The sequence below is a fragment of the Myotis nattereri genome (genome assembly GCF_964212035.1).
Source record: "Myotis nattereri genome assembly, chromosome: 12".
In the NCBI taxonomy this organism is placed as follows: Eukaryota; Metazoa; Chordata; class Mammalia; order Chiroptera; family Vespertilionidae; genus Myotis; species Myotis nattereri.
Window position 1 is genome coordinate 82105501 of NC_138087.1, and position 25844 is coordinate 82131344.

A 25844-nucleotide genomic window follows, 5' to 3' on the forward strand; every position below is an offset into this window, starting at 1 on the left:
GGGAGACCAGGGCGCTGGGGTCCCTGGGCTAGGAGAGCCGGACTCTCGGCGGGAGGGGGGCCGTGCGCGAGCCGGCCCAGGCTCAGACTCGGAGGTAGGCCTGTGTGACCAGCACACGTTGCCTTCCCCCTCTGAGCCTCGCTCCTGCCGCCTGTGCCGAGGGCTCCACAGCCCGTCCCACAGGGGCTGCGAGGGGTCAGGGGTCCGGGCACGCTGAGCCCGGCGCACAGCAGTAGCTCTGGTTCCAGCTGCTGGCCCATGCTGCCCCACGATGGCCCCGGCCCCTGCGCCCCTGCTGGCAGCTCCAGCTGGGCCGGGGACACCCCGCCCACGGCACCCGGATGTGTCTTCTCGAATCTGGAGACCTGACTCTCAGCACAACCCCCAAAGGAAGGTGGGTCGGGGCAGGCCCCAGGGACACGGCGCTGCCCCCATGGCCGCCTGGGAAGGACGTGCTTTGTTCACGGAGGGAGGGGCTCCTGGGTGACATCTGGGAGAGGGGGCGCTCCTGGGCACTCAGCCTCCATCACAGTGCCTCCCCCTGGTGCCGGCCCCCTCTGCACCTCCCTTTACTCTGCTCCCCTCTCTCCCCGGCTGCTCTTCCCCCGCCTGGGGCACGCACCGCCTGGATGCACCTGGACCCTCGCCTGCTCCCTGTAAACCGCCCCGAGCTTCATGCACCAGCCGGGCAGAGTGCCCCCTGGGAGGGGGGTCCGGGGAGGCCGTCAGGTCCTCCATGGGCCTTATCCCAAAGGAGCCTCAGAGAGGAGAACACTGTCCCATCTGCCAGCCCCTGGCCCGGCCCAGGCTCGGGGAGCAGGAAGGAGGGGGTGCAGATGGTGACGCCGGACCTGCCTGGAGTGCCAAGGGGCGATGTCAGCACCAGGACCTGCTCCGGGGACTCGTCAGCCGCCACCACCCGAGGGCACCGCGTGCCTGCGCCTCACCCAGCGTGCCCGGCTTCCCGCCTCCAGTGCCCGGGTGCCTGGCTTCGCCCTGGTTCCCTGACTCGCCTCTCCCTGGGCCTGACCCGGGAGGCCTGGCAGGAGGCAACAGTGGCCAGTTGCAGGGCTCTTGCTGTGCCCCTGGGAAGGGGGGCCTGGGCACCTAGAGAGAGGTGGACACTCCAGGCCGGTGTGGGCCTCGGACAAGGACCAGGCCAGGGCAAGGTGGCCAGGCTACCTGAGGTCACCGCAGGGCAGAGAACCGGCCTGCGGGCTGCAGCCAGGGCTGAGGTGGCAGCTCCGAGCCCACTCCTCCCAGACCGCCTTCCTCCTGCGCCCACCTCCCTGGAGCCCCTCCCCCAAGGCCCAGTGGCAGCTAGGACCCCGCCCACCACCGGGTGCCACCAGGACCTGAGGGGCTTGGCTAAGCTCTGCTTGGATCCCAAACTGGGGAGGAAAGAGGTGGACAGGGAGGAGAGGGGAGGGGGGAGGAGGGGGAGGGGGAGGAGAAGGAGGGGAGGAGGAGGGGAAGGGGAGGAGAGGGAGGGGAAGGAGGGGGAGGGGAGGAGGATGGGAAGGGGAGGAGAGGGAGGGGAAGGAGGGGGAGGGGGAGAGGGGAGGGGGGAGGAGAGGGAGGGGAGGAGGAGGAGGAGGGGGGAGGGGAGGGGAGGAGGATGGGAAGGGGAGGAGAGGGAGGGGAAGGAGGGGGAGGGGGAGAGGGGAGGGGGGAGGAGAGGGAGGGGAGGAGGAGGAGGAGGGGGGAGGGGAGGGGAGGAGGAGGAAGGGAAGGGGAGGAGGGGAGGGGAGGAGGGGGAGGGGGAGAGGGGGAGGAGGGGCAGGGGAGGAGGAGGGGAGTAGGAGGAGGGGGAGGGGAGTAGGAGGGGGGGAGGAGGAAGAGACACACACAAACGCACTGGCTTAAGGAAAAGGCGCTCAGGTTTAGCACTGTTTCCAATAAGCTCGTTACCCTGAGAAAAACTTCTGCACAGTTTGGGGAGCATGTGCCCCCCATTGCCCCGAGGCCCCCTTGGGTCACCCACAGACATTTCCTCTCCTTGGGGGCCTCCAAATCCCTGGAAGGTGGGGGTTGCCAGGGACCGGCAGGGCCCACAGGCATGGGCTGCGGGAGCCCAAGGAAAGGGCCTAGCGCCTTCCTGGGAGGTGCCTCGCCCAGGAAATAGCTGGAGGCCTCGTCCCGCCCCTGCCACCCAGTGCCACCCGGCCCCGAAGCATTCCTGGGCGCTGGCTGGCAGCGGCCACCTGTCACCCAATGGCTGTCCCTGGGGCCTGAGGGACAGGCAGGGCACAGGCGAAACCGTCACCCGCTGCTCCGTCCCTGGCAGGGGGTCTGTGGGGGCTGGTCCTGCCTGTGTGACCAAGGTCCCCGCCCCGGCCCTATGAGGCCTGTGGGGTGAGGCCCTGTGAGGCCCCAGTCTGGGCTCCGTGTGGGAGTGCCGTGGCTGAGACACCCACATCTGCACCGACCCGCCGGTGCCTGGGGCTGACCCCTGCCTGGCCCAGCTGGGGCAGGTGCAGGGCTAAGTACAGTTTCTAAGTTGAAGCCTTCAGTAGTCAGCGAGGCCAAGAAGGGCTTTCTGACCTCTGCCGTGGCTCAAAGAGCAAAGGAGAGAGTGCTCTGGGCCAGGCCCCAGGACCTGTTGGGCCGAGAAATATTAAAAATTACATTTTGTCACCAATGGTGGCCCTGACATCTCACGAAAACTGCCAAGTTAGAGAACTGGAAGGAGAGAGTGCGGAAGAGCTGAGAAAAGAGGCTTAGAAGGTCTAGACGTAAAGATAAAAAAGGCAGACACAGAAGGCTGACATAACGCTCACAATGGCCGGACAAGTGGCTGGCGGGCTCGGAACAGGAGCCACAGAGCATCGCCCACCCCTGAGCAGGTCATCTCCAGGGAACACGGGGCAGTTTTGAACCCAAGGCCTGGGAACGGGCTGCGGGGCCTGCTCCCTCCCCCTGCCCTTTCCTCCAGCCTCCTGGGCCGACACATCATTTCCCAAAGTCTTTGATAACTTACAGGCCTTGGAGCCTTGCTGGGTTAAATAATAAACATCTAAATATTTCGAAGTAACAGGATACTGCAACATTAATTTTTTTTTTAAAATATATTTTATTGATTTTTTACAGAGAGGAAGGGAGAGAGACAGAGAGCCAGAAACATCGATGAGAGAGAAACATCGATCAGCTGCCCCCTGCACATCTCCCACTGGGGATATGCCCGCAACCCAGGCACATGCCCTTGACCGGAATCGAACCCGGGACCCCTCAGTCCGCAGGCCGACGCTCTATCCACTGAGCCAAACCGGTCTCGGCACATTAATTAATTTGAGTTTGCCTCTTAGGGAAAATATATAGAGGATGGATTTGAATCTATTAATGAGTAAGTCTTGTATTTTACTTGAAATATCTCTTAAAATGTGAATGTATTGGTAAATCTGAGGAATGTTAATTACATGCCACCTAAACATCAAGGCTTCTAAGGTTAAAAAATTCAAAAATTATGAAAAGGAATTATGGTTTCGGTATAACAGAGAAAGCATGAGCTGTGAAAATGCATTTTGAAGAAGAAAGAATGTGGTTGCTAAAGCTGGTTATTTCTGAAAGTTATAAGGTTTCTAAAGAAAAATTTGTAAAAGATACAGAATGTTTGTAAAGAAAAATGTTGAAAAGAAAAGTGAATAAATGACACAGGCCAGTAAGCCAGGATGAATAGGATAGGGAAATTGAAATAGTTAAACAGCAATTTGGGGCCAGCTGGTAAACCATCTTCCCTAAGCCAAGGGCACCTAGAGTGAATGCTTTGCATGTTGCCTCCCTAACCAGAGGGTAAATGGCTTATGTCAACGTACTCAGGGAGACTGAATTCGAAACCCAATGAGTGAGGTTTGCTGACCGCACCCAAGAACAAACGAAATTAGAAAATTAACCTTACTTTGGTTAGTCTCTTCCTAAAGCAAAAGTCCTATAAACTATTATGTGTTATATTAAACAGGTACTAAAAAGAAACTTAGTTATGGGAACTGAAGCTTTACTAGCACATGTTTGTGTTTTATACCCTCTTGTCACTTTGCTACATAATCTTTTGGTAGAATGGGTTTGACAACCTTCCTAGGGTTTACGTTTTAAGAAAAGTTTTCTGTTTGTGGTGTGGGTTTTTTTTTTTCATTTTAAACAAGAAGTTTATTTAAACAACAAGACACGACTTGAAGGGAAAACTATCTAGGATTCATTTTTTTAGAGTACTTTAATCCCTACTTAAAGACAGACTGCCCTCCCTGTAATAGCTGCGTACAACAGAGTTATAAAATTGTCCTTGTTTTTACAATGGTAAAAAATGAAAAACATTAAAATTCTCCAATCAAACAAGGTATGCAAGAATTTTTATGTTGTTCTTTTTTCTTTGTTAAACAGTGAGAGCAAAATAACTGCCCTGGCCGGTCTGGCTCAGTGGATAGAGCATTGGCCTGTGGACTGAAGGGTCTTGGGTTCGATTCTGGTCAAGGGCATGTGCCCAGGTTGTTGGCTTGATTCTCAGTTGTGGGGGGGGGGGGGCGTGCAGGAGGCGGCTGATCCATGATATTTTCTGTTTCTCTCTCTTCCTCTCTAAAATCAATAAAAATATATTTAAAAAAAAAACACGTCCTGGACCCTAAGGCCCAGAGCTGCATGAGCATGCCGCTAACGGAGGGAGGGGGTGTTCCCAGAACCAGTATTCCCCGTCCCATCTCCATGTGATGCGATCAGAACATACCACTGGCCATTTAGTTAAAAAAACCCCAAAACAATGCAGATGCCGGTGCACTGGTGCACGGGCCTCGGCTGCTGGGTGTGCAGTGCAGGGCCGGCTGCACGGTGTGCAGTGTAGGGCCGGCGCTGGGTGTGCAGTGCAGGGCCGGCGCTGGGTGTGCAGTGCAGGGCCGGCTGCTGGGTGTGCAGTGTAGGGCCGGCGCTGGGTGTGCAGTGTAGGGCCGGCGCTGGGTGTGCAGTGCAGGGCCGGCTGCTGGGTGTGCAGTGCAGGGCCGGCTGCTGGGTGTGCAGTGTAGGGCCGGCGCTGGGTGTGCAGTGCGGGCCCGGCTGCACGGTGTGCAGTGCGGGGCCGGCTGCCGGGTGTGCAGTGCGGGGCCGGCTGCCGGGTGTGCAGTGCGGGGCCGGCTGCGGGTGTGCAGTGCGGGGCCGGCTGCGGGTGTGCAGGGCCAGCTGCTGGGTGTGCAGTGCGGGGCCGGCTGCCGGGTGTGCAGTGCAGGGCCGGCTGCTCAGTGTGCAGGGCCAGCTGCTGGGTGTGCAGTGCAGGCCCTGCTGCACGGTGTGCAGTGCGGGGCCAGCTGCCGGGTGTGCAGTGCAGGCCCTGCTGCACGGTGTGCAGTGCAGGGCCGGCTGCCGGGTGTGCAGTGCGGGGCCGGCTGCCGGGTGTGCAGTGCAGGGCCGGGCGGGGTGTGCAGTGCAGGGTCCGCTGCTGGGTGTGCAGTGCGGGGCCGGCTGCTGGGTGTGCAGTGCAGGGTCCGCTGCTGGGTGTGCAGTGCGGGGCCGGGCGGGGTGTGCAGTGCAGGGTCGGCTGCCGGGTGTGCAGTGCAGGGCCGGCTGCCGGGTGTGCAGTGCAGGGCCGGCTGCTCAGTGTGCAGGGCCAGCTGCTGGGTGTGCAGTGCAGGCCCTGCTGCACGGTGTGCAGTGCGGGGCCAGCTGCCGGGTGTGCAGTGCAGGCCCTGCTGCACGGTGTGCAGTGCAGGGTCGGCTGCCGGGTGTGCAGTGCGGGGCCGGGCGGGGTGTGCAGTGTAGGGCCCGCTGCTGGGTGTGCAGTGCAGGGCCGGCTGCACGGTGTGCAGTGCAGGGCCAGCTGCTGGGTGCGCAGTGCTGGGCCGGCTGCTGGGTGTGCAGTGCAGGGCCCGCTGCTGGGTGTGCAGTGCAGGGCCGGCTGCCGGGTGTGCAGTGCAGGGAGGACCATGCTGCGCCGGCAGGTGAGTGGAGGCCGAACTGCAGCTCCTCACGGGGATGCTTCCTGGCCGGGGGCCCATCACTGCGCCCCCGTCCTCCACGGCCAGCGGGCGGGCGTCCGCCCTGCCCCCCACAAGCCCTTCGGTGCTTCCCTTCGTCCCTAAGGGGGCGCCTCCGAGGCTGAAGCTGCGCCCCGGAACCGCCCCGCCCGCCTCCGTGGTAACGCGGTCGCCGCTCTCAGGGGGACTCCTTCCGGGGCTTTCCGCGTCTCCGCCGCCGCCGCCTCGCAGGAGGGGCGCCAGGTCGGCACGGCGAGCCCCAGCCCCGGCGCAGGAGGCGGAGCGGGGGGCCGGGGGAGGAGGCGGCGCCGCCGAGGAAAGTCTTTTTTTGGTGTTTTTTTTACGTGGAATTGGCGGTGGGAGAGCCGTGGCCGTCAGCCGAGTCTGAAGAAAAGAGTTTAATCAAGAAAAGGGGAACAGAGAATGGACAGGGCGCCTTCTCCGTCCAAGAACCGTAGGCAGCGCCATGTCGGCCGCACGACTCGCAGCTCCCCTGGCGGCCGCCATCTTGGACCGGCAAAGGCCCGCCCCGCCCCTTGAATCAGCCAATCAGGAAAGACGGTGCGCCTGCGCTCCAATCAGGAGGGACAGGGAAGGGGGCGGGGTTACAAAGCCAGCGGCCTGCGGCTCCGAGTGCGCCTGCGCCCAGACCACCGCCGGCGCGCGCCCCTCTGCACAGAAGCACAGGTACCGCCCGCTGCCCGGCTCCCAGGTGTGTTTTATGTTCCAGGGGGGCCCGGGTTTGGGGGTTCGCCTCCCTTCTCACGTGCAGGGCGGCTCCCGGTCCTGCAGCCCCGGCGAGCGGCGGCGTCCCGGTGAGCGCGCGCCCTGCCCGGGGCAGCACCCTCCCCGATGCGGGTGGTGGGGGCGGGAGGGCGCCGGCGAAAGGGCCTGCGGGCTCGGCGGGACCCAGCAGCGGAGGGGTCCCCAGCGGGCAGCCCAGGCCTGCGGAACCCAGACGCCCCGAGGGCCAGGGGCTGGGGTGCGCCCTGGAGGCGGCGGCGGGGGGAGCACGGGACGCCTGCGCGCGCTCCAGGCTTTTCCTGCAAAATTCCAGCCGCGCCGCCTCTTACCCCACCGACCCCCTCCCCGCCCCGGGGTCCAGGCGTTGCCGCAGCCCTGACCCCGCCGTCCTCCCCGGTGGAAGCCGGACCTTGTCCCTGCGGAGCCTCCCGAGGGGGTGGCGCCCCGTGCGGTGTCCCGGGCCCTTTGAAATGACCTGTTCGCCGTCCCGATCCCTAGGGTCCGGGGACATGAACCCCGTGGTCGTGGTCCACGGGGGCGCGGGCAGCCGGGTCTCCCAGGACCGCGAGGAGCGGGTGCGCCAGGGCGTGGCCCGAGCCGCCGCCGCGGGGTACCGCGTCCTGACGGAGGGGGGCAGCGCGCTGGACGCCGTGGAGAGCGCGGTGGCCGCCCTGGAGGACGATCCCGAGTTCAACGCCGGTGAGTGTGCCCCGCGCGGGTCAGGCTAAGCCCCTCCCGGGGGCACCGGGCCTCCCTGGGGTGCGGGTGACCCCATCCGCCCTGGGGTAGAGCTGCGTGTGCCTTACTACCTGGTGACCAAGTTGCTTTAAGGATTTTTAAATCTTTCCCCGCTTTGTCCCCTTGAACCCGCTTCCTAGAATTCACATCCCCAGAGGCTTTTAAATATATGAATAAGTAGCACTTTAAAAATACCTTTATTGATCTCCGAGAGGAAGGGAGAGGGGGGGAGAGAGAAACACCAATGATGAGAGAGAACCATTGATCGGCTGCCTCCTGCAGGCCCCCCACTGGGGATCGAGCCTGCAACCTGGGCCTGTGCCCTTGGCCAGAATCGAACCCAGGACCCTTCGGTCCCCAGGTGGATGCTCTATCCACTGAGCCAAACCGGCTGGGGCCCAAGAGGCTTTTTATGACACCTTTTTGTGGGGGCTGGGGTAGACTACACACCACAAACTGTCCATTTTAAGTTTTGACAGATGTGTAACACACCCGTGTGACCACACCACCATCAGGTTAGACATTCCCATCACCCCCGAGGGGTTCATGTCCCCCCTTAGTCCCCAGCTCCGGGCACCTGCTGGCCTGCTGTCAGGAGAGTAACCTGCGTTCCCTAGGATCTCGTGCAGAATGGGTTTTTCTGTGTTTGCCTTCTTTCACTGAGCCGATTAGAGGGACAATAAGCCCAACTACGGTGAGAGCCAGGCACGGCCACAGCCACCTAGGTCATCTGCATGAACTCAGTCTGCACTGTGGCCTGACATTTATTTTAAATATGTTTATTGATTTTTTAGAGAGAGTGTAAGTAGGAAGAGAGAGAGAGAAGCATTGATGAGAGAGAAACATGGGTTGGTTGACTTCTGCACGCCCCATACTGGGGATTTAGCTGCACAGGCCCGGGTTGTGGGCTCGATCCCCAGCCGGGGACGTGCAGGCGGCCCCTGATCCATGATGCTCTCTCATCATTGATGTCCCTCCCCCTCCCCCTCTTCCTCCCTCTCCCTCTCCCTCCCTCTGAAATCAATGAAATGAACGATCCCCTGGCTCAGGAGTGAAGGTGAATTGCTCTCCCCTCCCTTTCGGGCCTAGGTTGTGGGTCCGTCTTGAACGTAAATGGGGAGGTGGAGATGGACGCCAGCATCATGAGTGGGAAAGACCTGTCCTCGGGCGCCGTGTCCGCCGCCCGCCGCATCGCCAACCCCATTCGGCTCGCGCGGCTCGTCATGGAGAAGGTGGGTGTGCCAGCCCTTCCCCGCGGCTCCGGCGCCGCTGCCCTGTGGTGACCGCCGGGGTCTGACCGCAGGGACACCGGAGGCCACTCCTCAATCGTGAGAGCGGGAGGGCGGTTACACCGCTCCGGTAGCCAGGGTTCTGACTGGACGGTGCGATTGGACAAGAACACAGCGATGACTTTGTTCTCGTGTTACCGTCCTGCCCGCGTTCTCGCAACACAACACACACCGAGCAGACCAGCTGCTGAGCAGCGTGTGTGAAATAAACACGGACTGTGCTCTCTACGTTTAAAAAAAATCTTCCATTTTCCTTCCTCACTTTTTTTTTTAAATTTTAATTTTTTGGTTAATCTTCACAAAGGATATTTTTTCCATTGATTTTTAGAAAGAATGGGGGGGCGGGGTGGGGGAGAGAGAGACATGGATGTGAGACAAATCGATTGGTTGCCTTCCGCATGTGCCCCGACCAGGGCCGGGGATCGAGCCGGAAACCGAGGTAGGTGTCCTTGAGTGGGATCGAACCCTGGACCCTTCAGTCCACGGGCCAACACTCTATCCACTGAGCCAAACTGGCCAGGGCACATTCTCTAAGATCACGTGTAGCCCTGGCCGGTGGCTCAGCTGGTCAGGGCATGTACGGGGGGGGGGGGGGGGGGGGAAGGGGGGAGGGTGGAGGGTGGGGGGGTAACTGATCGCTGTTTCTCACGTCAGTGTTTCTCTCAAATCAGTAAACAAATCCTGGGGTGAGGATGAGAAAAAAAAGTCACATTGAGTCACATTCCCACCAACATGCCATCATTTTGGTTTGTGTGTTTTTAATGCAAAGCTGGGAGCCAAGTTCTCTCCATACAGAAGAGCGAGCCCCTGACGTTGCGTTTCTGAGGCTTGGTACCCAGAGGCGGGAGGAGTGTCACCTGCTCACACAGGGACGGTTAACAAGATTTCAGCGTTTTAAAAAACCAACCCCGTGTCTACCTCTCCCTGGTCAGACGCCTCACTGCCTCCTGACCGGCCAGGGTGCTGCGGAATTTGCCGCCGCCATGGGGGTCCCGGCGGTTCCTGAGGAGCAGCTGGTAACGGAGAGAAGAAGGAAACACCTTGAGAGAGAGAAGCAGAGGGAGGCTCAGAATCCAGACCAACAGAAGTAAGTGCCACTTGGCCCGGCCGGCGGGGCTCCGTGGTTGAGCGTTGACCTAGGAGCCGGGAGGTCAGGGTTCAGTTCCCGGTCAGGGCACAGGCCGGGTTGTGGGCTCGATCCCCAGTGGGGGGCGTGCAGGAGGCAGCCGATCCGTGATTCTCTCATCATTGATGATTCTCTCTCTCCCTCTTCCTTTTTCTTTCTGACATCAATAAAAATCTATTAAAAAATAAAATAGTAAGTGCCACTGAGGCTCACGTCTGGGGAGTCTGTTAAGCGTAAATGTTTGATAACTTAGTCTTTTTAAAAAAAATACATTTTTATTGATTTTAGACAGGAAGGGAGAGGGAGAGAGAGAGAAACATCAATAATGAGAGAGAATCATTGATTGGCTGCCTCCTGCATGCCCTCCACTGGGGATCAAGCCTACAACCCTGGCATATGCCCTTGACTGGAATCGAACCCGGGACCCTTCAGTCTGCAGGCCGACGCTCTATCCACTGAGCAACCCAGCCAGGGCCCTGCAGTTCTTACATAAGTCAGGTGCCACTCGGTAGTTCCCGGCTTTGAACAGAACGATGCTGAGTCGTGGGCACCTGCTCGTCTGAGTGTTATGTGTGGCCTCATTGGTTGCCGCTGGCTCCTCACTCAGCAGGGCCCCAGGGTCCCTCCCACGGGCCTGGCGGGGGCGGCCTCGGCACTGTGTTAAGTCCCTGACCCGCTTGTTACTTTTTTTTTTTTTATGCTAATCCTCACACAAGGATGTTTTTCCATTGATTTTCTTTTAGAGCAGTGGTTCTCACCTTCTGGCCCTTTAAATGCAGTTCCTCATGTGGTGACCCAACCACACAATTATTTTCGTGGCTACTTCATCACTGTCATGTTGCTGCTGTTACGAATCGTCATGTAAATATCTGATATGCAGGATGGTCTGAGGCGACCCCTGTGAAAGGGTCGTTCAACCCCCAAAGGGGTCGCGACCCACAGGTTGAGAACCGCTGTTTTAGAGAGAATGGGAGGGAGGGAGAAAGATCAATTGGCTGCCTACGGCCCATGCCCCAACCAGGGCCAGGGATCTGAGGTACATGCCCTTAACCAGGAATAAACCGTGACCCTTCAGTCCCCAGGCCGACGCTCTAACCACTGAGCACGCCGGCCAGTGCCAGGCTTGTTACTGCCCTGGCCCAGTGCCCCGTGGGCTTCTCACTCTCTCCTGGCGCCGAGGACTCCAGCTCTGCGTCCTGAACTCCGGTGTCTGTTTGATGCGAAACGCCAGATGCAGCCCCACTGTGTGGACCAACACGCCGGAGATGAGATCTGCGTGCCCGGAACCGGCCGCCTAATGGACCGCCAACTGCGCGTCTCGCTGTTCTGTGTGCTTTTCGCAGAGACTTGGGCACCGTGGGCGCCGTGGCCTTGGACGCCAGAGGAGACGTGGCTTACGCCACCTCGACCGGGGGCATCGTGAACAAAATGGTCGGCCGAGTCGGGGACACGCCCTGTGTAGGTAGGCCTGACCGCCGCCGCCTGTGCCCTCTCTGCCCGGCACCGGGTTCGCATTCTCCGTTTTCTCGCTCTCCTCTCTTCATTGCCCAACCTCTGGGAGTGGCCTCGTGGGGGCCGGGGGTGGGGAGGGGGAGGGCGTGGCGGGGGGAGGGGGACGGGACACACACAGGCCTGCTGGTCCCTCGGGGGCGTGGCTGGTGGGCTGACGGGAGGGAGACGGAGGTCAGGCCGCTGCGGTTGCCCCCAAGCTGCCCACGGTGCCTCTTCTCTCTAGTTCCAGTTTGAGGGCCCACAGTTAGTCCCAAAGGGTTACCTACAGGGAACCTGTTCCCGGGCATGGGCGCTAAGGAGCTGAGGACCTGAGTGGGCAGCTACTGGGTCTGAGGGGCACAGAGTCACCTGCTCTCTGCTCAGGATGGAAGCAGGTGCATCTCATTCCCAGGCAGGGGGAGGGGGCGTGTGCCAATCGTGTGGCTGTCCTGGTGTCGCTGCCCCAGGAAAGGTCAGCACCCCCCCGCCCCGCCCCCAGGTTCCCTTCCTCCTGATTGCAGGGTGGTCACATGGCGCTGCGAGTCCACCTTTGCATCCCAAGGTCATGGGTGCTCCTCGGGCCTTGGGCTGTGCTTTGGGACTTAGCACATGCAGCATTAACTGTACTGCGTGTTTGAACTTCTTTTAAAAATACCCTTTTATTGATTTCAGAGAGGAAGGGAGAGGGAGAGAGAGAGTAACAATGATGAGAGTATCATTGATCGGCTGCCTCCTGCAGGCCCCACACTGGGGCTCGAGCCCACAACCTGGGCCTGTGCCCGGGACTGGGCATCGAGCCCGTGCCTCCTGGTTCGTAGCGGGCGCTCAGCCACGGGGCCGCCGGCCGGGCTGCACTCTGTCCGTCCTGCTCAGGCCGCACGTCTTCTCCGAGCAGGATCCGGGGGCTACGCCGACAACGCCATTGGAGCTGCTTCCACCACGGGGCACGGGGAGAGCATCCTGAAGGTGAACCTGGCCAGGCTCACGCTCTCCCACGTGGAGCGGGGTACGTGGACAGGGCGTGCCGTCTAGAGGCGGGTCTTGCCCTCTCCCCTGCTGCAGGCGTTGGCTTGCAGGTGGACACCGTGTCCGTGTCGACCCTCCCCCGCCTCTGTCGGGGCGGACTCGCGTTTATGCTGCTGCCTGTCCCTCGTGGGGCAGCGGCTCTGAGCTGGGTGGGGAGAGCCGGCGTCCCCCCTGGCAGGTGGCTCCGCGAGGATGGCCTGTGCGGGACCGTCCTTGAAGCTCTCGGGTGTCCACGGGCGTCGGTTCCTCACGCCGCACACAGTCCCCTCGGGTTCCTTTGAAGTAACGTGTCGTCCTCAACCTGCCCTCGCTTTCAGGAAGGACATTGGACGAGGCGGCGGCGGCGGCGCTGGGTTACATGAAGTCCAAGCTCCAAGGCCTGGGTGGTGTCATCTTGCTCAACGCAGCGGGAGACTGGGCGGCCCAGTGGACCTCAGAGTCCATGGCCTGGGCGGCCGCCAAGGACGGCAAGCTGCACGTCGGCGTCAACCTTGGCGACACCAGGGTCACTGACCTGCCCTGAGCCCCTGAGGGTCAGGCCAGGGGCTGGCTGGCAGGTGGCGCGGTTGCCTGGGTCGCAGGCTCAGCCTGACCCGTTAGCTAGAACCGGAAGCGCCCTCCGGTCTGCCCCGCATCCTGCCCCTGGAGCAGTGCCTGTCCCAGTGCGTGGTGAGGGGCGGAGTCTGAAGGGAGGAGAGAGTGCCCACAGTGAGGTCAAAATGCAGCGAGCGATGATGACAGGCCGGAGCCGTCTCTTGAGCCGCCCCCTGGTCTCAGGTTAGAAAGAAGAACCGACATGATCTCAGCCCAACCGCCACTGGAATGTCCTCGCGCAGGGAGCTGGAATCGGGAAACACACCCCCCCAGTTCCCCCCCCCCCTCCAGTGGCAGAGCTGCCCCCCATCCCGGGCTGTCGTGGTTGCACTTTCTGGCGGGACCGGGAGGCAGGTGGGAAGAGTCCGTGGACGCGTCTGACGGGGGCAGGAGCAGCAGAGCTCGTGGGCAGAGGCCAGCTGAGCGCGGTGTCGCAGCGTCCACTGGGCTCGAAGGACGCGGGTAAAAGACAGCGGGAGCGGCAGACGGGTTTCTGAGGACGGTCGGACCCTCGCTGACTTGCTAACATCGAGGCTTCCAGACCTGAAAGGACCCTCTGGTAACCTGCGCTCCCGGAGCTGATGGTGCAGCCTGGGCCCCACCCCTGAGCTGGGTGGGGGCCGTGTGGTCGGCACGGGGAAGGGAGGCGTTCCCTGGTGGAGAGGGTCCCGTTAACCTTCCCACTGGAGCGGTGTTTCTGCTGTGACCGATCTGCAGGGCTTACCTTCTCTGGAAGGAACCTGCTTAACTGGCAATCCCACGGCCGCTAATAAACTGATAAAATGCGATTTGGAAGAACAACAGTGGTCGGAGTCGTGCGGACAGGCCAGGCCAGAACGGGCAGGGCTCCCTGGTCTGCGGTGCAGGCAGGTGTCTGGTGACCCGCCTGCAGGGGAGCCCTCTGGGTGTTATTCCTAAAGTGCACACTAGAGGGCGCCAGAAAGGAGCGTTCCCAGGTTCTCCACTGCGGGGGGGGGGGGGGGGGGGGGGAATTCCCCCAAATGTGCTCTGGAGGAAGCGGGAAAAGAAAGACCTTCCCTGGGACCCCCACTCAGGTGTTGTTCCCCAGGTGCACCCGAGATGGCAGCAGAGGAGGGTCTTTGTTTTTTATGAGCTGCCCTCGGGCGGCCTGTCCAAGGTGCAGGAGGGACGGCGGCTTCTCGGTGACAACCAGCCCGGTGTTCTTCAAAAGATAGGCGCCAGGTGGCGTCAGAGAGCCTCCCGGAGACGACACTCCCGTGTTATTTCCATATTTTGGTCGCAAGTTCTTTATCCCAAATGCATTTTGCAAATATTTTCTCCCAGTTTGAAGCTTTTCATGCTCTTAATACTGAAGAGGTTTTCCACGATCTCAATTTAGCGGTTTTTTTTCTTTCATGGATTGTGTCTCTGGTGTTTATGTAAAATCAGTCACGTTTAAACCTGAGTCATGAGTCTCAACTCTAACATGTTGGGGGGAAGGTAAAAGCCTCGAGCCGTGGGGGGCCAGGCGCCTCCCTCGGGGAGGAGAGGCCAGGATGTGAGTGATTTGGGCCGCACCTGTCTCCAGCACGTGCATTTTGAGAAGTGACCCAAGCCAATCAATCGGTCAATCGATCGATCGGTAAAAATGGCCCCTGCCCCACAGGGCCGGGCTGCGACCTGCTCCCAGCGTGTGACCAGCGCTTGCGGCCTCACCGTGGGCGGCAAAGCACAGTCCGCCTTCAGCCGGAAAGGAGCACGGGCTCATGGCTGACGCAGTGCAGCCGCCGCCCCCGGTGGGCGGTCCCTGCGTCTCCCTCCGTGTGGGTCCGTGTCCACGTGGGGACGCCTCCGTGCTAGACCCGTGGCCTGCCTCCCACGCGCCACTGAGTCACCCCGGCCGGCGGGAGCCCGGGGCCCCATGATGGGGACACGGGAGCGCGGCTGTTCTGTTGGGGGCCCAGGGGCTGTTAAAGGGTCAGTTGCTTTTCCTGGAGGCTGGTCAGTTCTCTCGGAGGACGTTCTGGAGCCCGACCTGAGGCTCCAGGGAAGGGAGGGCGGGGGTCTGTCCCCCCTTGGCCTCAGTCCACCCCCCAGCCCTGCCATCTCTGCCCGGCGAGGGGCTCCCAGGCCACAGCCGCTCTGGTCCATCCTGTACTTGATGGGGGTGAAGAAGGGGTCCCCACACTAGCAGTCCCCACACGCACTGTGGTCAGGCCACCCCCTCACTGCCTCTCCGGGGCCTTGACACCGTCCTGCTGCCCGTGGGCCCACTGCCCGCCGTCTCAGGTTCCCAGGTCTGGACCCTGTCGCCCTGTGTGTCCTGGTTTAGCCTTCGCTTCGGTCCCCCTGCCACCGGGTCCTTGTCCTCATTGGTTGATGCCGTTTCATTCCCCCGACGGCTGTCCCGGGGCGCGGGGAGTGTGTGCGGGTCAGGACCTGCGTGCCGTCCGGAGAACAGCGGGGGCGCGTCTCTCTCTCTCAGGCGGCAGCGCGGTCCAGGCCCCGGGGGCAGCGCGGTCCAGGCCCCGGGGGCAGCGCGGTCCAGGCCCCGGGGGCAGCGGGTGGAGGCAGCGGGCGCCTGCGCTGGCCTGAGTTCCGCCTTCAGACGCTGCGGTGAAGACAATGGCGCTGCCGTGTGGAGAGCTGTGTGCGGTGGCGGGGAAGGCGGAGGGAGCGTGCTCTATGGCGGGGGCCGCGGGGGGCCTGGCGCATGGCTGGGTCTGTCTCCGGGCTCGGCTACACGGGGGTGAGGGAGACCCTTCCCAGCTCCGGTGCCCGACACGGTCCAGCGGGACCAGGAAGCGAGCTGGCATTTGGGCAGGCGAAGCCACAGCCGGCGGGGCCCGAGGGCTCAATGGGCCTTTGTCCCCAGAGGCAGCGGGGACGCCCGGATGTGGGGTTCAGCATGACCGAAGGCCACGTCAGCGGTGTCCCCTCGCGGCGCCTGCCAGGACCCAGCCCCTCGGCAGGGGCCCAGACGGCAGGCGTTTTTCCGTTAAGTTTGTTGCTAAGTGTCTGCAGCTTCTGACATGCATTTGCCCGTTTCCGCTTTCACTGGCTATTGCTGAGCTAGCGAGCTCGCGCTTCTGTGTCTGAGCCTCAAATCCGGCCGCCTCACCGGCTCGGCTTTCATCTGTGGGTTATTTGTCTCGAATCTGCAAACCTACCCGAGAGCTTTCTAGACGTACAAACATGCCGACAACTGTTGGCGACTGAATCGTTCATGTTTTTTCTTTTGTTAGTATAATAGCTAATTTTTTTAATAAAAAAACATTGGTTTGAGCCCTAGTTGGTCTGGCTCAGTGGATGGAGCGTTGGCCTGCGGACTGAAGGGTCCTGGGTTGGATTCTGGTCAAGGGCACACGCCCGGGTTGGGGGCTCGATCCCCAATGTGAGGTGTGCAGGAGGCAGCTGATCAATGATTCTCTCTCATCATCCTATATAATAAAAGGCTAATATGCAAATCGACCAAAGGGTGAAACGACCAGTCGCTATGATGCGTACTGACCACTAGGGGGCAGATGCTCGATGCAGGAGCTGCCCCCTAGTGGTCAGTGTGCTCCTACAAGGGGGGCGCCACTCAGCCAGAAGCTGGGCTCAAGGCTTTCGAGTGCAGCGGCGGTGGCAGGAGCCTCTCCCACCACTGAGGCAGCGCTAAGCATGTCCGACTGCCGGCTTAGGCCCGCTCCCTGTGGGCTCCTGCACCGTGAGAGGGCACAGGCCGGGCTAAGGGACACCCCGCCCCCCAAGTGCATGAATTTCATGCACTGGGCCTCTAGTATATGATAAAAATAAAATATTAAAAATTAATTTCAGAGAGGAAGAGAGAGGGAGAGAGAGGTAAAAAACATCAATGATAAGAGAATCATTGATTGTTTGCCTTCTGCACACCCCACACTGGGGATCAACCCCCCAACCCGGGCATGTGCCCTGCCTGGGAATTGAACCCTGACCTGGTTCATTGGTTGATGCTCAACCACTGAGCCCCGCCGGCCAGGCTGATAGCTAAATTTCTTACCAATGCTGAGCGATGGTGAAAGCCTTCAGCCTGGTGGATGCCTTATTTTTTTAAAAATATCTTTTATTGATTTTTTACAGAGAGGAAGGGAGAGGCATAGAGAGTTAGAAACACCGATGAGAGAGGAACATTGATCAGCTGCCTCCTGCACACCCCCTACTGGGGTTGTGCCTGCAACCAAGATATATGCCCTTGCCCGGAATCGAACCCGGGACCCTTCAGTCCACAGGCCGGTGCTCTATCCACTGAGCCAAACCGGTTAGGGCTGTCTGCCTTATTTTAATGGAAATTCCATCGGCATTTTCCAGGTCATGGTGGCTACTGGGCCTGTAGGAAACAGGGCGTGTGTTGGCATTTGCAGGGGACCTGTCCGCGGGGGGCGCTCCCTCCTGCCCCCCGGGGTCTGTGAGGCAGCGAGAACATGGCCTGGAGGAACAAGACCCGAGCCCCCCACCCTCACCCTCACGTGTGGTCGCCGTGGCGGTGAGTGTTCCTCTCAGGGTCACAGTCAGGGAAACGTCGCTGCCAGGCCCCGCGCCAGCGACACCTCGGGCGGTGAGGGTGTGGGACCTGTGCAGGCGGGGCTGGGACCGGCTCCCTGGCCTTGAGCCACTTCTCCGAGTCCCATGACGGCTGGGCCGCACATGGTCCCAGCCTCGTGGAGGCCGCAGCCCGCTGTCCGCTGAAGGTTGGGACACACTTCCTGCCCCCCCCCTTTGGCAACGCCAAGCGCGCGTGTACCCTGTGGTTGTCCCGGAGGCAGGAGTTGCTCAAGGAAGGCCGGGTGTCCGTTTGCACAATCCGTGCTGCACCCACCGCCCAGCCCCCTCCCCTCCGCCCGTCGCCGTGGGTGCGACGGGCGGCTGATAAAAGGCGGGAGGCACAGAGCTGTCACCAGCTGCCTGTTGCCAAGCCAACGCCATGGCAGGTTCCGTGGCCTGGACAGGTGAGTGGGCATCGTCGGAGCTGGGGAGGCGCCTGGGGCAGCGCACTGGGGGCCCTGCGAGTGGGGCCACTCCCCCCCTGCCCTTCGCCTGCGGGACCCCATCCCCGTCCTGCGGTTCCCGGGGTATCAGCCCGAGACCGTCTGTCACAGGACAGTTTCCTCAACCGGCTGAGACCAGCCCTTCTCCTGTCCCCAAAGCCCGCTCAGAGCAGCCCTGTCCCTGTCCCTGCCCCTGTCCCTGCCCAGCTTTGTCCCAGAGCAGCCCTGTCCCCGTCCCTGCCCCTGTCCCTGCCCAGCTTTGTCCCAGAGCAGCCCTGTCCCCGTCCCTGCCCCTGTCCCTGCCCAGCTTTGTCCCAGAGCAGCCCTGTCCCCGTCCCTGCCCCTGTCCCTGCCCAGCCTCGTCCCAGAGCGGCCCTGCCCCTGTCCCTGCCCAGCCTCGTCCCAGAGCAGCCCTGTCCCCGTCCCTGCCCCTGTCCCTGCCGAGCTTCCTCCCAGAGCGGCCCTGCCCCTGTCCCTGCCCAGCCTCGTCCCAGAGCAGCCCTGCCCCTCTCCCTGCCCAGCCTCGTCCCAGAGCGGCCCTGCCAAGGGCTCAAGCCGACGCGGGTTGCCCACAGGAGGGCACCTGGGCCACGGCCCTGAGTCTCCCTGTGAGTTAGGTTGAGGGGGACCCGAGGGCACTGGAGGTGGCACAGGCCTCGCCTAGTCCTGCCAGGTGCCCTCGGCCGCTCTGTGGGGGGCGCAGGCCTCAGTGGGGGCAGTCCGCCCAGCCTCCCCGAACGGCCTTGTCAGCCCCAGAAGGTCTTTGTCCCAAAGAAGCACCCCAAATCAGTGTTTCCCCAGATGTTCCCACCGCCCTCCCCTGCCCTCCCCCCACCCTCCCCCCACCCTCCCCCCCTGCTTCGGAGGGCGCAGCTCAGGAAACCTGCCTCGGCCTGGGGGGGCCAGAGGGCCGGGGGGGTGACTGGGGAGGCCGGGGGACCTGGGGGGCCTGGGGGGCTGGGGGTCCTCAGGGGGGGCCTGGGGAGCCTGGACCCAGTGCCGTCCTGGTCCCTTGGGCAGAGGAAGCTGGTCTGTGGGAGGCTGTCCGGGGCTGCAGTGGCCTTGGGGCCAGGATGGTGGACGATGCCTGACCCTCCGCCTCTCTCTGCTGCAGGTTTGCTGGCCCTGCTGCTCCTCCCATTCGGTGCGTGTTGTCTGCAGGCTCTGCCCCCCCCCCCCACTTCCCCAGCTCAGCTGTACCCCACCCCTCCCTGCCCTCCCCCACCTTCCCTGGCTCAGCTGTACCCCTCCCCTCCCCCCTCCCCGCCCTCCCCCGCCTTCCCTGGCTCAGCTGTACCCCACCCCTCCCTGCCCTCCCCCACCTTCCCTGGCTCAGCTGTACCCCTCCCCTCCCACCTCCCCGCCCTCCCCCACCTTCCCTGGCTCAGCTGTACCCTGCACCACCACCACCCCCCCCCCACCACCCTCCCCGGATGCCAGGCCCCAGCGCCCCCTGCTGACTGGCATTTCTCTTCATGCCTCCCCCCTCGCCGCCCCCAGGCTCCCCTGAGAAGCTGGTCTGCTACTTCACCAACTGGGCCCAGTACAGACAGGGGGCCGCACGCTTCCTGCCCCAGGACGTGGACCCCGACCTGTGCACGCACCTCGTCTACGCCTTCGCGGGCATGAAGGGGCACCAGCTCAGCCCCGTCGAGTGGAACGACGAGCAGCTGTACCGGGACTTCAACGGCCTGAAGCAGAGGTGAGCTGCGGGGCGGGGCCTCCCAGGGGCCAGGCCCCCAGCTCTGCAGCCTGGGGCGACCCCGCCGTCCGGCCGTGCGCCCCGCCGTGTAGCTGTGGACCAGTCCCTCCCCCTCTTTGGGCTTCTTGGGCTCCATGGGGGCGACGAGGTGGACAGGGACCCCGGGCCCTTGGTTTAGGTCCAGGTGGGATCCTTTGTCCTAAAATCCGTCCATCTGTCCATCTGTGCGTCCGTCCGTCAGCTCTGGTGTCTGCCACCTTGGCCACACCCCCTGAGGGTCTGTCCTCAGCCTAGAGCCCCAGCCTATGCCCCGGGCTCACACGTCCCCACCCCCCCACCCCACCCCCCGCCCCCCACCCCACCCCCCGCCAGGGCGCCCGCAGCCGGGCGGAGCCGGGCCCAGCCTGACCGCCCTCTGCCCTCTCCAGGAACCCCCGGCTGAAGACGCTGCTGGCCGTCGGCGGCTGGAACTTCGGCACCCAGAAGTGAGCTGGCCGTGAGCGCCTGTGCGGGGGAGGGCTCGCTGGGGTGCGGACAGGGCAGGGGGTTGGGGGGTTAGAGGGGACACGGCCTGCGTTCTGGGGTGGCCGCCTCGGGGCTGCTGGAGCCCCATCGGGCGGGTTAGCTCCGAGCTCCTGTGCACCCCTGCGGGCCTGTGTCCTCCTTGGTAAACGGGTGGAAGGAGGCTCCGGCCCGTCCCCCGCAGCGCCCAGGCCCCGAGAACTTCTGTTCCTCCGACGAGTGTCCCAGGCGGCCTGGGCGTGGGGCCCGATGGCCCAAACCCGGGCGTGTCTGGGGCGTCCGGGGTGATGTGCGAAGTGGCGCAGCGGGTCTGGGCGTCGGCCTCCCAGGACGCCCAGACACGCGCTCCCCGCGCCCCGGACCCTCTCTCGCCGCGGCCGAGGCCGTGAGCAGCGCCTCCCGGAGCCGTGCCCCCCGCGGGCTCAGCCGGCGCCGGCCCAGCGCCCAGTGAAGAACTGCGGCTCCTCCTCGAATTAAGTTCTTTCCTGAAAGTGACTGAGCAGGAGGTCGGTCTTCAAGTCAAGACCCCAAGAAGCTCAGGGACTTCCTACAGGGACACTGAGGACGGGGCGGGGTTCCCTGGGCAACTCGGGGCTCTCGGGGCGCCCTGGGCTGGTGACGTGAGAGCACAAAGCGCCCCCCAGCGCCCGGCCCCCCAGCCGGGAGGGCGGCCGCTCTTGCTCGTGACCCCGCGATGGCTGAGCCGGGCCTCCAGCCCCCATGTGCCCGGATGTCGCCGTGTGGGGGCAGGACACGTGGCTGGGTTGTCCCCTCTCCTCGGCCTGGCCCGTCTCACCCGCAAACACCCGGCGCCCTCCCGGCCGGGACACGAGGGGTTTGTCGTGGCCGCTGAGGAGCGAGTGGCCCACACTCCGGGCCCCCCACAGGTTCACGGACATGGTGGCCACAGCCCAGAACCGCCAGACCTTCATCACCTCGGCCATCGCGTTCCTGCGCAAGCACGACTTCGACGGCCTCGACCTTGACTGGGAGTACCCGGGCAGCCGGGGGAGCCCCCCGGCCGACAAGCCACGCTTCACCCTCCTGGTGCAGGTCAGGCTGGTGCGGGGGAGCTGCCGTGGGAGCTGCCGTGGGAGCTGCTGTGGGTGCTGCCGTGGGAGCTGCTGTGGGTGCTGTGGGTGCTGCCGTGGGAGCTGCTGTGGGAGCTGCCGTGGGAGCTGCCGTGGGAGCTGCTGTGGGAGCTGCTGTGGGAGCTGCTGTGGGTGCTGTGGGTGCTGTGGGAGCTGCTGTGGGAGCTGCTGTGGGAACTGCTGTGGGAGCTGCCGTGGGAGCTGCCGTGGGAGCTGCTGTGGGAACTACCGTGGGAGCTGCCGTGGGAACTGCTGTGGGAGCTGCCGTGGGAACTGCCGTGGGAGCTGCTGTGGGTGTGGCTCTGTGCCAGGGGCACTGTGTCGCACTTGCACGGCCCGGGAGGTTTTCAGATTTGGGGGGGCCTTGCTTGGGGCCCCCTTGCCTGTGCTCACGGAGCTGCCCCTGCAGGAGCTGGCGGCCGCCTTCCAGCAGGAGGCCAGGGCCTCGGGGCAGGAGCGCCTCCTGCTGAGTGCTGCCGTGCCCGCGGGGCGAGCGGCCGTTGCTGCCGGGTACGAGGTGGACAGAATCGCCCGGTGAGTCTCGGGCGGGGCCTGTGTCCTGGGGCGGTGGGGGCAGCTCACCCCGGGGAGGGCTTGGGCCGCCCTCCCTCCAGATTCCTCTTTTGCTCTCACCCTTTTCCTCGGGAACTCGGTCTGAAAGTGAGCACCCCTGAGGAAGAGGGCAGCTCCCCGCACCCCCCCGGCCGAGGGCGAGGGCGCTGGGGCGGCAGCCAACAGCCAGCCAGGAGGGAGCGGATGCTGAAGAGTCAGCTGCCAGCCCCACCGAGTGAATGAGAAAGGCCTCAGGAAGGGGGGCTGGGGAGTGCCGTCACCTTTCAGTGCAGATGGGGACCTGCACTCACACGCTCACACACACACGCTCACACACACGCTCACACACACACGCTCACACTCACACGCTCACACACACGCTCACACTCACACGCTCACACACACACGCTCACACTCACGCTCACACTCACACGCTCACACACGCTCACACACACGCTCACACACACGCTCACACGCTCACACTCACACGCTCACACTCACGCTCACACACACACGCTCACACACACACGCTCACACACACGCTCACACACACACGCTCACACTCAAACGCTCACACTTACATGCTCACACTTACACACGCTCACACACACACGCTCACACTCACGCTCACACTAACATGCTCACACACATAGGATCACACACACGCTCACACACACGCTCACACACACGCTCACACACACATGCTCACACATACACGCACACACACACGCACACACACACACGCTCACACACACGCTCACACAAATACACACCTACCCTGCCTCTCACCTGGGGGCCCTCCTGGGGCTGCCCTGTGGGGGGAGCGGGGAGTGAGGAGGGAGCCCCACCCCGCTCACTGGCCTCTTCCCCTCCCGCGCCCCCACAGGAGCCTGGACTTCATCAGCCTCATGGCCTACGACCTGCACGGCTCCTGGGAGCGGACCACGGGCCATCACAGCGCCCTCTACCCGAGGCAGGGGGAGCAGGGGGCGGCGGCTGAGCTCAACGTGGTGAGTGGCCGTGGGGGGCAGCCCCAGCCCCTGTCCGGCTGCCTCTAAGTGCTCTCAGGGCAGAGCCCCCACCCACTGGCCCAGGTTTGGCGGGTGGGTGGGGCTTCCGGCCGCCTCTCCGCAGAGCAGGACGCGCACTTGTCAGAAGCCCAGGCCACTTGCCGGGGTTCTGTTTTGTTCCGGGAGGACGGGACGGGGAGAAGCATCAGGGTGAGAGGGAGCCATGGGTCGGCCGCCCTGCAGGCCCCGCGGAGCTGGGGCCGCCCTGGCTGTTCTGAGCACAGCCACCCTCGTGGCCCTGCACCCACCCTCCCCTCTCAGGTGCCGGGAGGTAGACGTTTGTATTGTGTCCATTTTGCAGACTGGAAGCCTGAGGCCTGGGAGGTTGGGAAGGTGCGGGAAGGCAGGGACTGGCTGCGTTGCTCACAGTGGTGCCCCGAGCACCTGGGACGGGCCTGGCACGTGGGTGTCCGTCACCGTCGGCTCAGGGAGTGGCTGTTGGGCCCCAAAGCCCAGGCTCCCGTGTGTCTCACTGAGCCGAGTCCATGGACAGATGGACAGATGGACGGACGGGCGGGCGGGCGGGCGGGAATGCCCTGGAGCCCCAGCCTTGGATGACGAGGCTCAGGCTGCACACAGGAAGCCCCCTCTCCCGCCCCCAGGACTCCGCGGTGCAGCAGTGGCTGCAGCAGGGGACCCCGGCCAGCAAGCTGGTCCTGGGCGTGCCCACCTACGGACGGACCTTCACCCTGGCCTCCCCGGCAGACACCGGGGTGGGGGCCCCGGCCACCGGGCCCGGCACCCCAGGCCCCTTCACCAAGGAGGCAGGGCTGCTGGCGTACTACGAGGTAGGCCCGCGGCCCCGCCCGCGTGTCTGAGTGCGGCCCCGGGCACGTGCACCCCATCCCTCGCCTGTCATCTCAGGTCGGTTCCAGCCCAGGGGCCTCGCCGACGCCAGGGTTGGGGGTCACTCGGTCTGAACCCCCGGCCCCCCCCCCCCCGTTCCCTGGGTTCCTGGGAAGGAACCCCCGTCTCTAGTGGTCCCGCCTCCCGCTCGCCCTCTCCCCCCAGGTGTGCGCCTGGAAGGGGGCTGCCCAGCACCGGATCCCAGAGCAGGAGGTGCCCTACGCCTTCCGGGGCGACCAGTGGGTGGGCTTCGATGATACCGAGAGCCTCAAAGCCAAGGTGAGCCCCGGTCAGTTACCGCGCAGGCAGCAGGCTTGTGCTGGCAGGTCCTTGCAGAGCAGAGAGGACGGCTGGAGGCCCGCACAGCCTGGCCTGCACAGGGGCGGGGAAAGTCTAGAGGGGAGGCCGCTGGAGGGGAGAATGGGGCCAGCAAGGGGGCCTGCCCAGCCCCCTCCCCCCAGACTGACTCCGGTGAGCCCTGGCCCTGGCAGGGTTCGGGGAAGGGAAGCTGCCCAAGGGAACGGCCCTGCCCTGAGGAAGCTGGGGTGCAGCAGAGACAAGCAGGCAGGGAGCCCTGCAGACGTTGGGGAGCTTGTTCCCATGGCAACAGCTCAGCAAGGCGCCTGCACACAGGGCCAGGGCAGGAAAGGCCCCGATGGCAGCTTCCACTGAGGGGCCACGCGCCGTCCACCCCTCACCCCACCCAGACCGTCCTACTGGGCCGGACCCTCCGTGTGACGCGCCGGCCGGGCTGGGCTCAGCCGTCTAGGCTCCCTGGCCAGGAGCCTCAACCACTCTGGTCTGGGGGTGCTGGCGGGAATCGGTCCGCGGTCTCCAGCTCCTGCACCCCCTCCCCCCCCCGCAGGTCAGCTACCTGAAACAGAAGGGACTGGGCGGGGCCATGGTCTGGGCGCTGGACATGGACGACTTCGCGGGCTCCTTCTGCAACCAAGGCCGATACCCCCTCATGAAGACCCTGCAGACGGAGCTGCGGGGTCCAGGGGCAGGTGGGAGCCCCTCCCTGAACTTGGGTCCTGGCTCCTCCTGAGGAAGTGGCTCCCCCCCGGCTGTGTCCCCCCGAATCTCAGGCGCCCCCAAGGCTGAGGTTGCAATGCCCCCTCTTTCCAACGGTGGCAAAGCCCCCGGGGCTGGTAACGGGGCTTCCCCCAGCCCCGAGCCCGGGCGGGCGGCCGGCTTCTCTCTGTGGGAGGAAGTCTGCACCCTCACGCCGCATGGGGCCTCCACAGTGGACGGCAGGTGGCAGGTGGCCACTGACCACCCACGACACCCGGTGCCCAGGTCTGCTGTGGGCCGTGGCCCTCGGTGCGGCTGTTGTCAGCTGTTCTCCGCTGTGGGGGTGGGGGGTGGGGTGCAGGGTGCGGAGCTCTGTCCACCTGTGGCTGCTGACTGCGTGGCCTGTGGGTCGGGGACCTCTTGGGGGGTGCCTTGGCTGAATCCTGACCGCCTTCCAGGTCTCCCACACTCGCCTTCGGAGCGCCCCCAGCCCGACATTCCCGCACCAGGCCCGCCCTCTGACCCCGAGGGTGGCCCCGGCCCCGGACGCGTCACCTTCTGCTACGGCCGGGCCGACGGGCTCTACCCGCACCCCCAGGACCCGTCCAGCTTCTACAGCTGCGCGGGCGGTGGGCTCCACCTGATGCACTGCCCGCAGGGCCTGGTGTTCAGCGCCGCCTGCCAGTGCTGCACGTGGGCTTGAGCCGCAGGCCCTCAGCCCCAGCCCGGCCGAGCCTGCCCCCCCCCACCCCCGCCCCCAGCTCCCGGGCGAAGTCTTGCCCCTCAGCCTCTCCGTGGGCTTGGTGGCCGCTCTTCCTGCTCTCGGCCGGTTCCTGGGCCCGGCGCCTCAGCTGCCTCTTTTACTGCGAAATAAACCCCCTGCACCCGCGCCTGCGTGTGTTGCTCAGATCGCCCGGGAAGGGAGGCTGCGAGGGGCTGGCGTCAGGCAGGCACAGTAAGGGTGGGCAAGAGATGGTTGGCTCCGGCTGTGCCAAGCCCTGTGCCAGGGACACCGCAGGCTGCACACGCCCGCCAGCCGCTCCCAGGGCACAGGCGGCCACACCTGGGACACGGCCCTGCGAGCAGCGCTCCTCCCGCCTCCGCTCAGCGCCGTTCCCAGG

General features: G+C 63.7%; 2 protein-coding genes across 6 annotated transcripts; both read left to right on the plus strand.

Annotated features, from left to right (window-relative positions):
* Positions 1–319: 319 nt before the first annotated feature.
* On the plus strand, positions 320–13221 carry LOC308527599 (isoaspartyl peptidase/L-asparaginase-like). Of its 4 annotated transcripts, none has more exons than XM_081102963.1 (7): positions 320–394; positions 7194–7394; positions 8523–8665; positions 9655–9809; positions 11192–11310; positions 12235–12345; positions 12683–13221. In XM_081102963.1, the coding sequence occupies exons 2-7, from the start codon at positions 7205–7207 to the stop codon at positions 12886–12888; spliced, it is 924 nt and encodes a 307-aa protein (XP_080959089.1). In that variant the 5' UTR covers positions 320–394; positions 7194–7204; the 3' UTR covers positions 12889–13221. The 4 variants fall into 4 exon arrangements, with proteins under 4 accessions (XP_080959089.1, XP_080959086.1, XP_080959088.1 ...); XM_081102960.1 differs by lacking the exon at positions 320–394 and adding an exon at positions 6312–6766; XM_081102962.1 differs by lacking the exon at positions 320–394 and adding an exon at positions 6499–6638.
* A 4472-nt stretch (positions 13222–17693) lies between these two features.
* Positions 17694–25613, plus strand: CHIT1 (chitinase 1). 2 transcript variants are annotated; one of them, XM_081103125.1, is made up of 11 exons: positions 17694–17887; positions 19041–19070; positions 19427–19628; positions 20057–20113; positions 21038–21203; positions 21651–21775; positions 22680–22803; positions 23466–23651; positions 23875–23988; positions 24575–24716; positions 25182–25613. In XM_081103125.1, the coding sequence occupies exons 1-11, from the start codon at positions 17863–17865 to the stop codon at positions 25424–25426; spliced, it is 1416 nt and encodes a 471-aa protein (XP_080959251.1). In that variant the 5' UTR covers positions 17694–17862; the 3' UTR covers positions 25427–25613. The 2 variants fall into 2 exon arrangements, with proteins under 2 accessions (XP_080959251.1, XP_080959250.1); XM_081103124.1 differs by having other exon boundaries at positions 17802–17887; positions 18947–19070.
* The last annotated feature ends 231 nt before the right edge of the window (positions 25614–25844 follow it).

What these genes read in the sequence shown, in the direction of transcription:
- CHIT1 (XM_081103124.1), top strand. Translation starts at nt 19,010, where the DNA reads ATGCCTGACCCTCCGCCTCTCTCTGCTGCAGGTTTGCTGGCCCTGCTG. An exon ending in TTCAACGGCCTGAAGCAGAG is followed by an intron (nt 19,629 to 20,056) that starts GTGAGCTGCGGG and finishes TGCCCTCTCCAG; the next exon opens with GAACCCCCGGCTGAAGACGC. An exon ending in CCGAGAGCCTCAAAGCCAAG is followed by an intron (nt 23,989 to 24,574) that starts GTGAGCCCCGGT and finishes CCCCCCCCGCAG; the next exon opens with GTCAGCTACCTGAAACAGAA.
- LOC308527599 (XM_081102960.1), top strand. Translation starts at nt 6,418, where the DNA reads ATGTCGGCCGCACGACTCGCAGCTCCCCTGGCGGCCGCCATCTTGGAC. An exon ending in CGCGGCTCGTCATGGAGAAG is followed by an intron (nt 8,666 to 9,654) that starts GTGGGTGTGCCA and finishes CTCCCTGGTCAG; the next exon opens with ACGCCTCACTGCCTCCTGAC. An exon ending in CGGGGACACGCCCTGTGTAG is followed by an intron (nt 11,311 to 12,234) that starts GTAGGCCTGACC and finishes TTCTCCGAGCAG; the next exon opens with GATCCGGGGGCTACGCCGAC.